We start from the raw sequence: 12,678 nt of genomic DNA, 5'->3' as shown, positions 1-12,678 counted from the left end.
GGGGGGGGGGATTGAGCTGGGCTACATAGTAAGATTTTACCATAATTAAATAATAAAATTAAGTTTAAAAAAGTGACCCAGCATGCTGGAACTTGGTTTTCACTTTTATTGTGGTACTGTGGCTTAAACATAGGGCCTTCACACTGAGCTACATCTCCACCCTTCCCTTTTTTTTGAGATAAGGCCCCTATATCGTTCAAGCTGGCCTGGATCTCACAGTAAAGCTCCTGCCTCAGCCTCCTGAGTGCTGGGATGACAGAAGTGCACCACCATGCTCGGGTACAGTCTGGTACCTGGGAAGCTGGTGCCACGATTTCCTAGGAACCAAGGCTCCCCAGCTCCCATCCCTGCCCCTCTAGCAGAGGCCATCCCTTATGACTCACACACCAGGCAACTAGCAAGTGTCCCTGCTCTCCACCCACAAGATAGCTGACCTGCCCTGGCCACCCCCATGAGACACCAGAATGACCTCTCACAGCTAAGAGGCTGTGCAAAGTTGCCCAGGGCACAGGACAAGGTACTCCCTCACTCTGCGCTCTTCGGAGACTAGGACAGAGTTGCCATGACATGGGACTGTTGAAACAGAAGAAAAACAAGTTTTTCTAAAACTCAAATCTCGTCCAATTGTTCTTGCTTCCTGTCAGAAAGGAGGTGGCCAACGTGCATCTGACTTCAAGCAGGTGATCTCTACAATCCCACAGTGAACGATATTCTCAAGCGCCAGCCCTGAGGTGAACACACACAGCACAGCAGGGCTGGCCCTGCCCACCCCAAAATTGCTCATAGGGTGTAGGGGGCAGTGAGTCCCAGCACACCCCCCTGAGGAGCATCTGTGGGGGTCCCCCCAAGACAGAGCAAACCATCTTCCTCCCACTGTGCTGTATGGCTGTCCTTCTAGCTCACACTTGGGCATGCAGTCAGCCCAAAGGACAGGGTGCTGGGGGCATGGAACTACAACGTACGTCCCTGGCCTCAAATTCACAAGTTGTAAGAAACTGTGACAAGACAAGCACGGTGCTACAAGCCTGGGATCCACATACTCAGGTGAAGCTGATGCAGGAGGATCCCAAGTTTGAGCCCAGCCTGGGCAACTATGTGAGAAATTTTAAAATTTTAAAAAGAGGTGGGGATACAGCTCAGTGCAAAGTCCCTGGGTTCAATCTCTAGTTTAAAAAAAAAAAAAAAAAAAATGGTGTATCAAACTTAAAAAAAGCTCTTTCTCTCGTAGCAGGCGGCGGCGGCTCCTTCTTTTGCAACTATGGCCAAGATTAAGGCTCGGGATCTTCGAGGCAAGAAGAAAGAACAGTTGTTGAAACAGCTAGACGACCTGAAGGTGGAGCTGTCACAGCTGCGCGTCGCTAAAGTGACGGGCGGCGCGGCGTCCAAGCTCTCCAAGATCCGAGTTGTTAGCAAATCCATTGCCCATGTTCTCACTGTCATCAACCAGACCCAGAAAGAAAACCTCAGGAAATATTACAAGGGCAAGAAGTACAAGCCCCTGGACCTGCGGCCCACGAAGATGCGAGCCATGCGCCGCCGGCTCAATAAGCATGAGGAGAAGCTAAAGACCAAGAAGCAGCAGCGGAAGGAGCGGCTGTACCCTCTGCGCAAGTTTGCCGTCAAGGCTTGAGCGGCGTCACAATAAAACTCAAACTCTGGCCTTGGTAAAAAAAAAAAAAAAAAAACTTAAAAAAAAAAAAGTATATCAAGCTATCAAGCTGAGTGTGGTAAAACATGCCTACAGTCCTTGTATTCAAGAGGCTGAGGCAGGAGGGTCAGAGTTCAGAACCAGCCTGGGCTACACAGTGAGTTCAAGGCCAGCCTAGACTACACAGTGAAACCTGTGACCAAGTAGATAATCACTGAAGAGCATGTACTAATGTGACATCACATCATGAATGAATGGTATAAAGTACACTCAATGTAATCCCAGCACTTAGGAATGAGTGTCAGGGCAATGTAGGCTACCAAGTGAGTAGCCTGAACTACACAAAGAGAACCTGTCTCAAATAAATAAATAAACATAAATAAATAAAAAAATAATAAAGTACACTCAAGAGCATGGCTGGACCCTCAAATTACGGAAAACTCTGAAAAGTCACCCACTTGTAAATCAATTCAGTCTGCAGGGCTGTGAACTGATTTACTTCTAAATTCCAAATTGAGCATCCAAAGAGTGCTCAGACACAGCCAAGCTCGGGACCATGTCCTACGGCACAGACAGCGCCTGACCCCACACAGACAGTGAGGGTATATGGGTTGTATACGAACACTACCTATGAGGCATGCAGGCACAGACAGGGTCTTCAGGGGGGGACCTGGGGGTGGAGCCCTCCAAAGATTGGGGCTGTCAGGTACTGTGAAGAGGAAGTTCCCTAAAAGGAGCAAGCATGGTTAGAGCAGGCGGTATTAGGGTGGGCAGGCTGGGAACTTCAATGAAGAACTAGGAAACATTCAATGATGTCAGCACTTTCAAAATGGGCAGAATATGACTCTGCTTAATAACTTTACCTTTCAGGTAAATTCCAGTACAACTTGTGTTTCTTCTTTAAGGTTTAACCCAGCAGGTACTATGCACCGCCCAAGGGGTAGCAATAACACAGCCAGTCCTGGAGCAACGTGGAATGATTCCATCCAATTAGAGGTCATTTTTCAGTAGACACAAAAACCATGCAGTCCTTTGTTTATGAAATGTAAGGTTTCCAAACTAGAAACTGTCGGGGGCCGGGGAGATGGCTCAGTAGAATAAGCACTTGCCTGCCAAGCACAAGGACCTGAGTTCAATCCCCGGTTCCACCAAAAAAAAAAAAACAAAACAAAACGTAAACCAAACTAGAAACTATCTAATTAAGTACCAAGTGACATAGTAAGTTTGCCAAGTTTCCTGCTTTCAATTCATGAATTGAATAAATAATCGGTATTGAGTATCTATAATCATAATATTGATCATAACACTTCTATCATTGCATTACTTCATTTAATCCTCACAACAACCCCAAAGGCAGATACTATTATTAGTCCCATTGCTTAAACAAGAACACAGGCTCAGGCGTATATGTGACTTACCAAGGTCATCAGACAGGAGGCTGAGGTGGGACTCACATTGGCTTTTGGAATCCTTACTTTTAAGCACTGCTAACCTGAAAGGTTTCGTACTGCCAGAAATGAATGGGAAGAAGGGAGGGGTGAACCATAACCTCTTCCTGCTATACAGGTAGGGTCTTGTATCTAGTGAAAGAAATACAGATCCTGGACATTCAAAGACAGCCTCACAATAGACTAAGTCTTCCTGGTCCCCACCTGGACACAGCATGCCAAGAAGGGCTCCTCCTCATCTTGGGACCACAAGCACAGGGCAGAGGATGGCCAGAAAACCCTCAAAACCCCCTGCCAAGTCAACAACTAAAGAGGTGAACACAGTTCCCAAAGCACAAAGCATATGCTCAAGTGAACAGAAAATAAGACCACAGGGGACTGAGTAACAGACAGGAACAGGTGTGAGCTCTGAGACATCTGGTCATGACATAACAAAGGCCTTTTGTACCTACTGACTCAAGCTAATGTGCCTGATCCTAAGGACAGTGCTGAGTTACTGCTGCCAGGTTTTGGCCCTGCAGGGGTGGCACCCATGAAGATGAGAATGCAGGGACACGAGGACACTTCTCCATACCAGAGCTCCACCCAGCATGAGCAAAATGGTAACACTTAGGGCTAATATCTAGCTGTCCTGAAGCTTTGCTTTGCTCTGTTAAGACAATCAGAATCCGCTCCAGCTCATTTGCACCATTCTCCCATCGTATCTGCCTAAAAGTCTCTCCTCCCTCCCATGTCTTGTCCTACCTCCCTAGAAGTCTAAGCCCATCTCTTCATGGCGCTGGTCTTTGGCCTTCAAGAGGAATGTCCTGGAGGCGGGGGATACAATTCAGTGGCACAAGTGCCTGCCTGGCAAGGTCCTGCATTCGATTCTCAGTACCCTTCCCCAAAAAAGAGGAAAAAAAGGGTCCCTCTCTCATGTGGAATTAATGTATTCATGTCACTCAAACCACAATAGCTCCCATCTGTGAGGTGACTCAGTTCACGCAGCAGTCTACTGACTGGGCATTCATACTGGGCATGCAGTGCAGGCACAATGTGGAAATTGGGAATTACTACTGGCCTGAATGGAAGCCAAGCCTGATGCACCTGTCCATTCTGCACATTCAAGCCACTTGCCAGGCTCAAGGCCAAGCTCTGGGGTGGGGCCCAAAGCCCACATTGGGCCTGCCTCTGGGAGGACCTACCAGCTACATGCAGACTGTGAACAGACTCCTGCAGCTCGCCAGCTTGGAGACTAACAGGTCCCACAGAGAGCTTGGGAAAGGTCATAAAGCATGAATTTTATATAAAGAAATTTTGGAATCAGCACCAGCCCCAGGACCCAAACTAACTCATTCCATAAGGAGGCCTCACTGGGCAGGAGGGAGGCCTCCAACCCTCCCGATGCCCCTGCTCCAGCCTCTTCCTGAGCACCCATGAATGAGCCTCTCCAGGGAGCATGTTTCTGGGAAACCTCAGTTTTCATCTTTTTCTTGTCTTCCCCACACTTTTCAGATGAAAAGGCACTTAGTTCTCAGAACACTAACAACACCTAAAATAAACGGAGGAGGGAGTACAGGGGAGGGGGGTGACATCACCAAAGCCAGCCTGCACAGGGAGGCCCAGTGGCCAAGGCTTCCGGCAGACAGGTTCTAGTCTGGACACAACTACCTGGCACTCGCAACACAGCTCCCACAGGGACAATACAAACCAGGCCCCTCCTCAGACTGCCTGACAGAGCTCTTGTAGGCATTCATACAGTACCAGAAGCATACACAGTGCTGTGCTATTTTTCTAATTTGCGGGGTGGGTGAAATAGGGACTCTCACTAGGCAGTCCAAGCTGCCTCAAATCCAGGGCAAGCCTCTTGCCTCAGCCACCCGAGCTCTGGGATTATAGGCGTGAGCCACCCAGCTCCACTTCTATAATATTTATTGAAATATAATTCATGAGTACTTTTAAAGTGTACCACTCAGGATTTTAGTATATTTACAAAGTTTAAGACCTTTCTAATTTTAGGGTATTTCATCAACCAAAAAAAAATGCTATGTCAATTAGAAATTCTTCCTTTCCCTACGTCCCCCAAAACTATCCATTCACTTCCTGCATGCACACATGTCTGCTGGGGACACGCCATATACATGTAATTGTAATATACATGACCTTTTTTTTTTTTTAACATGACCTTTCTTGTTTGGCTTCTCTCATTTAGCACTGTATTTTCAAGGCCCAGAAAGCTAGCATGCACCAGGGGCCAAGGAGATAACTCAGCAATATAAGCGCCTGCCTGGCAAGTACAAGGTACTGAGTTTGATCCCCAGTACCACAAAAAAAAAAAAAAGCTAGTATGCACTGTACTTTTTTTTCAAGAGCCTCTTGAAAATGCATACTTTTGATCTCATAACACTCTAAGAATTTACATTATGGGAACATTCAGAAATATGCAAAAAGCCTCTGCACAACTGTACATCACAACACTATGTATGGTAAGAAAAGGAATGTTCAATAGTATAGATGGACCAAATATTTATTTATACAGTGGAATATGATCCAACATTAATAACATTTAGAAAGTACTAGGTGAAAAAAGTTTAAAAACTATTTTATGAAATGCATTTGGTAGGAATAATATAAACCAAAATAGATTGCTAAATATCTTCGGAAAAGAGTAGGGGTTGCTTTAGAGCAAGGCATAGTGGTACACCCCATATACCCCAGCACATGACAAGCTGAAGCAGAATTTTGAATTCAAGGCCATTCTGGACTATATAACGAGAGTCTGTCTTAAGAAACCAAACAAACAAAAAATCAAAAGATAGAAGTGATTTTAAATGTCCTAAATTACGTTCATATACTTTTTATTTTCCATAACATGCTCAGAAAACATTGCTTTTTTCTTCCCTCCACACTATAAAGAGAGCTGAACCCAGGGTTGGTTGGTACTTGCTAGGCAAGCACTAAGCTACATCCCCATACCCCCCCATCTTTTTTTGAGACAGGGTCTCCCTAAATTTTCTAGGCTGGCCTTGAACTTCTAATCTCCTGCCCTAAACTCACAAGAAGCTGGGATTACAGGTATGTGCCACCACACCCAATGAGAGGAAAAATAAATAAATAAAATAAAATAAAATAAAATAAAATGCAAACAGAAAGACCTGCAAATTCAGGAGACCTCACATTCTCGTGTGTGTGTGTGTGTGTGTGTGTGTGTGTGTGTGTACACACGCGGGCATTTAAAAAAAGAAAAATAAGCCAACCAATAACTAAACTGGTCAAATATTCAGGACTTTCAGCTAAAAAAAAAAAAAAAACCTGGTCAAGAAACACAAAAGTGGAACTGATCACTCATTTATAAACTGATTCTCAAGAAAACAAATTTTAAAAAGTAACCAAAAAGCAAACTAGGCCAGGCATGCTGGCGCATGTCTATAATCCCAGCACTTGGAAAGCTGAGGCAGGAGGACCTTTGTGAGTTTGAGACCAGCCTGAACCGCATAGCAAGATCCTGTCTCACAACAGGCAAACTAAACAAATAAATTTAGTAATGAAAAGGGGTTCTAACCAAAGACAAAGATGCTTAAGATGCACAATAGCATATGCTATACAAAATGAGTAAGGATGAAAATTAACTCAACTAAAAATACTCAAGTTACCAAAAAACAAGAAATAAAACTTTCAGGACGGGCTGGACAAATAGCTCAGTGGATTAAAACAACTGCAAGCAGGTGCAGGGACCGGGGGTTCGATCCCCGGGCCTGTCGTGCCAGCCCCAAGACGGCAACTGAGACTGGGCGTGGTGGCACGCACCTGTAATCCCAGCACTCAGGAGGCTGAGGCAAGAACACTGCTGTGAATTCAAGGCCAGCCTGAACTATGTAGTGAAATCTTGTCTCATAAAGCCCTCCCAAAAAAAAAACTTTAGATCTAAATGAAATAGATTAATAATAAAAATATTTTAAGATGCTAGTGTGGCCATTATAGTCATTCCTTGCATCACTAGATTCTAAAGTTAGCCTATGACACCAAAAAATGTAGTTATGTAAGAAAATGCAATATAGCCATTGCATAATGATGCACACTTAGATCAGCAGGCATAAAAAAATGTCCATCAAAAATCACTAGGGGGAAAAAAATCACTAGGGAGAAAATACATATGAAAGAATTCAGGGGCTGGGAGATGGCTTGGTAGAATAAGCGCTTCCCTAGCAAGCACAAGGGCCTGAGTTCAATCCCCGGTTTTGCCAAAAAAAAAAAAAAAAGAATTCAGTGCTTGCAGTAAAGCCCAAGATAAACAGTGACAATACCTAAGGGGTGTGAGCCTGTGATTTTATCCCTTAGAATCTCATACACAAAGTACTGTAGAACTATAGGGCTGGGGATATAGCTCAGTACCACATGTGAGGTCCCAGGTTCAATCCTCAGATTGGAATGAACAGACAGACAGACAGACAGACAGACAGGGTTCATAAATTTGGAGGGAAAGCTTAAATGTACTAAATAAAAGATACAACAAACATAGCTATTATCAAAATGCCTAAATTATGGCTGCTTTTCAACTTCTCTGACATACTTTTCTGCATTTTTCAAAAAAAACCACAAAAACAAAAAAACAACAAGCATCTGTACCAAACTGTTAAGATGAAAATTGCATCATATTAGAAAAAAAGATCATCTGGACTCACTGGGTCTCTTGGGTTTCTATGTGCCAAATTCTCAGTTATTCTCCAGCCACAGTACTATTCTCAGCTTTAGAGACAAAATTTACCAGGAACCATTCCAATCAGAAAAAAAGTACAAAGAAGTACAAAAAAGTGCAAAGTGCTTGCAAGCTCTATTCAAATCAAAAAGAGCCAAGCATGCTGGAGAATGAGAAAAGTGTAACTCCAACTCTTACCGTAAAGCTGTTGTTGACGTTTTTGGTGCTTGATTCAGCCACGCTGGCATCTGTTAGGTCCACCTCATCAAATATGATGGACTGGAGAGAGAATCAGGGGACTCAGGCATACAACACAGGCAACCCAAGTGCTGGCCATGCCCACCTTCCCCACCCCAGTAAGCTCAGACTGCCTGAAAATGTGGCTGCCAATCAGTACACCAACACCAAACCGCTGTACCCACCCGCCTACAGCTCACAGGGACACTGTGGTTTCTTTTACTGTAGGAGTTCATTAGTGATGGCATTGGTAGAAAGAAACTCAAAAATTTAAAAACCAAGGCTGATCTTTCTGTTCTGATTTTTTTGTATCAAACATTACCTTAACACTAATATTTCATGTGTAAATACAACTGTGTCCTCAGCAATCTACCTGAGAGAAAGCCCGAGCAGACAGAGGCCCCTCTGTCGTTCCTGTGGCTTTAGTTCCCCAAAGTGCACATTTAGCTGAAATAAGTTATTCAAAGGGGAGAGGTAGGCCCTCAACAGCAGGCCGGAACTCCTAGGAGTGCAACAGACAGCGAGGCTCCTTGCAAGGTTTGAGAAGCGGCCATGAGGACTCCCACTTTCATCTCCTCTTCCTCCAAAGTGGCCACATCACAGCCCCCCTCCCATTAACTTCACCATTCCCTCTGTTCTAAGATGACTTTATCCAAAACTCCCGGAGGAAAAACTAGTAACTAAAAGAAGAGATTCAAGGGCCGAGGAGATGGCTCAGTGGAATAAGCGCTTCCCTGGCAAGTGCAAGGGCCTGAGTTCAATCCCCGGTTCCGCAAAAAAAAAATAAGCGATTCAACTTTTTCCTCTGAGGTTCAGCCTTTTAAGTAACCTATGGCCAGACCCCTTTCTAAACAAGCTGCTTTGTTTCCTTTCAATTTTAGCCACTAACTCTCTAGGGACACATCTCAAAAAATGATTCCAATTCCATGTATTTTCAATATCAAAATATCAGTACTGCCACCAAAAATGCTAAGAAACTACAGATGTTCAGGTCGCAGTCACCACACTTTGAAATGACTGGCACCATACTCATCAAGCGACAGCACCAAAGCCTCTCCTCCAGCTGTACCCAGGACCAAGGAAGCTGCCTATGTGCTAGAAAGCCTAGAAACAATGAATGAACCCCACCTTTCTGTTCACACCCCAAGATCCCCCTTGTACTTCAAAAAAGAACTTTTAAGCCTATGTAAGAGATCTGTAGCCTATAAACCTCTACCTCTCTAAAAGGAAGTATCCAACTGTGGTTAACTCTGTGACCCTTTTTTGCTTTTCCCACCTGTGATAAATGGCAATAGAGAAAAATGAAAAAAATAATAATTTTTCTGAAAAGGAAAATATGCCTTGAGACAAAACCTGATACCCCAAGTATCACAGAGCTAGCTGGAAGCAACAGTCTGAGAATCGGTTACTTGCCCACACTCCCACCTGCCCTCGAGGACTCAGCCCCTACCCTGCAGGCCCTGAGTGTCCCTCTCAGTGGACCTCACCTTTGCAGTTTTCGCATAGTACAGTGTTCGGCCTCGAAGTTTAAAGTATCTCCTTTTTGATCGCTGGAATGAACTGTTCTGTTTGGTCAGCATCCCCTCTTTGATGACAGTCTGAAAGTACAGAAAGAGACCCATGAACATGCGCTCTAAAGGTGTTCTTTTGCAATTGGCTAAAACTCGCCCTGCTGGGCCAGGCACACTGTGTCTCCAAGGGGCCAAGAATCCCCCGGAGCACTAGTTCTCACACTCACACAGCCCCTGACCTGTGCCCAACTGAGTCTGCTGCTGGGGGTGTGGGGGTGGGATACCAACTCCACAGGATAGCAGCATATCTGTGCTGGGGAGGTTGCAGAGCCCCGGGGGAGCCTTGGATATGCTGGCCAACTAGCAGAAGGGAAACTGAGGCTCACAGGATGGCAGTAAGTGGCAACTGGGAAGACAAGTGGGATATGAGGCCAGTACATTCCCCAACTTTAGCATCTGGTATTTTTCAGCTATTCTTGGCCCTGTCTCCATGTTCTCTGGCCTCCTGCCATTTCTCAGGATCCTGTTGCCAAACTTCTATGTCCGTTGCTCCAGGGTTCAGCATAGCTCCAGGCCTGTGCTCTACTGCACTGACTCTACAGCTCACAGGCTGGCACAAATATTTGTGCCCATGGATGAGACAGAAGTGCCATGGTCCCACTAACACACATGTCCTCCTCTAGCACTGATGAGCCACCACCTGGGGGAGGGGTGCTCACCTCGGCACAAAACTCACCCTGGCTCAATTACAGCAAGAACTGAGAGACACAGCTTCTCTAGAGCTATCCTCCCCTCATGTGTCCTGTGCATAGGGCCCCTAAAGGACACTGACCCTGGACACCACTTGGAAGTCAAACATTCAGGGAACTGTTCCATCAAGAGACATCCTGAAGCCACTAAGAAGTGAAACAAATGAGGGACAGGGCCATGGCCCAGTGGGTACAAGGACCTAGGTCCCATCCTCAGCTCCCCAGGAGAAAAAACATAAAGTAATAAATACACAGAAGAACCAGAACCTGGCTCTTGGCATTTAATACCTTCTTATACCACAAATAGCAGCAACACCATGCCACAAGGAAAACACCATGCCACAAGGAATCTCTGCGCAGAAAAGGGGAAATTTTCTAAAATTTCTATCCGGGGACAAGCACACTAGTTCAGAGAAATAGTTCCTTTTAACTACCTATTCCTAGGCCCCCGAGATAACTCAGTGGACTAAGTGTCTGCTTAGGCAAGCACAGGAACCAGGGTTCAATCCCTGGTACCACATGCCACGCCATCCCTGTCCCCAGGTGTGCTGAGCTGGCAACAGCTGCACAGTGAGACTCTATACCAAATACATTAAAAAAAAAAAAAAAGATGGCTCAGTGGTCTAAAACACCTACTTAGTGTTTTGTTTTGTTTTGTTTTTTGCTCCAAATGCCTTCAAGGCATGACTGGCTTGTGTTGTGGAGATCGAACCACAGCAACCTGAGCCTGACTGCTTTGTTGAAGCAGCCACTTAAAGAACTGAGCTAATAAATAGGATCACAAGTCCGCATCTTGTACAGCAATTAACCACTAAGAAGAATATATGCAGTGTAATATTTGTTGAAACTGTACTTCCGATTTGATTTGAAACTGTCTCATTGCTATCTGTTTATCAATAAAACTTTGAAAAAAAAATAAAAGAAAATAAAAAAAAAGAACTGAGCTAAGGGGCAGGCCCCCAAAGCACCTACTTAGAACAAGCTTAAGCAAAGCACAGGGACCGTGGTTCAATCCCCCAGCACCACATGCCAGCCAGCCCCGCCCCTTGGTGGGCTGAGCTGGCCACACTCACACACACACACACACACACAAATAAACTAAAAATTAAAAAAAATAAATAAATAAAAGCTGTATATACAAAGTATTGAAGTTTCAGGATCCACTTAAAACTTCCTGAAATAAAATGTGTGAACCAGAAACTCATGCACCCAAAGGTGCCAGCTCTAAGTGCAGCACACAGTCTCACTGCAGACTCCCACAGCCTGCTCATCACAGGGGTGAAGTGGGCAAGCAGGCAAGGATGCAGGAGCAAGCCACACCCATCAAACACACAGGGCCCAGTGTACCCACGGCAGCACTCAGGGCCCAGGGCCTCTGCTCCTACACTGCAGGACATGTTCGCTGGACCAAGTGGCACACCTGCTGGCACCCACCACCACACCTACAAGGTCCCCATCACCCAGGGTCCCCGCATTAAGGTTTGGGCTCTGCGCCTGCCAACTATGCTACCACTAGCTGCTCTTTCTACGGCTCTCAAAGGACAGGGACCTGGGGAAGAACCACTCTGGCTTCCACCTCCCCTGCACTCTGCAGGGGTCTCCTGTCCTCTCTCCCAGATAACAAGAGTGACAGAGAGAATCCCAGCCGAGCCTAACAACATCCAGGAAAGATATAAATGCATCAGGCTGCAGCCACTGGTAGGGGGGTCCCATGCTGAAACAGAACAAGGACCTAGAAGCTGCAGCATGAAGCAAACTGAAGTGTGGGAGAGCTGGAACTAGGGTCTGGTCTGAGCACCCTTCCCATCTCATTGGCCACAGCAGCCACATATGCCTAGGCCAAACTCCTGAGCCCTGCCCTCTGCAGACCCCTGGGTAGACTCCTCCTCTGCCCTACTCACCTTCCTTACCTCTGCAGGGAAAGATATCGCTTCCATCGCCTTCCTACATGCACATTTTTAAAAAGAGAAAACAACAAGCCAAACAGAGAAGCTGAAAGTTATCTTTAACTGACAGATGCTAGAGTATTTTTTTTCTTGAATCTCCTACCCATCTAACACATAAAAGAAAAATTAAAACACATTCCACTCCAGTGTGTGCACACACAAAATACAATCTTTCAAAAAGCAGATGAGAGCTTGCAATATTGGGCTGCCCAAGGAGATCTGCTAGTCTATTTATAGAACAAGTGTGCTCAGAAAAGACTCTGGTGGGTTTTAGCGGAAAAGGCTGGGGAAAAGATAAAGACCGGTATTTCTTTGAAGCATTCTCAGCAACTACAATTCTTCTGATTTGCTGCTCCCAAATACTATATAGGCAGCAGAATATTTTTAAACACTCAGTCAAAACACAATGCTCTAAAAGTGATCAAGAAGGGGCTGGTGAGATGGCTCAGTGGTCTAAAGCACCT

At 45.4% G+C, this 12,678-nt stretch overlaps 1 protein-coding gene and 1 pseudogene across 2 annotated transcripts in view; one reads left to right on the top strand and one right to left on the bottom strand.

The window, feature by feature from the left end:
* Window positions 1-12,678, bottom strand: part of Dgkd (diacylglycerol kinase delta) — a 101,658-nt gene that overhangs the window by 60,273 nt on the left and 28,707 nt on the right. For both annotated transcript variants that reach the window (XM_023722172.1, XM_004637328.2), the window contains exons 2-3: window positions 9,496-9,606; window positions 7,970-8,050 (exon numbers count right to left, since the gene is read on the bottom strand). In XM_023722172.1, the coding sequence (XP_023577940.1) occupies window positions 7,970-8,050; window positions 9,496-9,606 (192 nt within the window). The remainder of the gene's footprint in view (window positions 1-7,969; window positions 8,051-9,495; window positions 9,607-12,678) is intronic.
* LOC101565398 lies at window positions 1,251-1,658 on the top strand (annotated as a pseudogene).

This window comes from Octodon degus, unplaced genomic scaffold, assembly GCF_000260255.1.
Source record: "Octodon degus isolate 3935 unplaced genomic scaffold, OctDeg1.0 scaffold00089, whole genome shotgun sequence".
Lineage (NCBI taxonomy): Eukaryota > Metazoa > Chordata > Mammalia > Rodentia > Octodontidae > Octodon > Octodon degus.
Note: the sequence above shows the minus strand (reverse complement) of the source record. Positions and strands in the feature narration are given on the sequence as shown.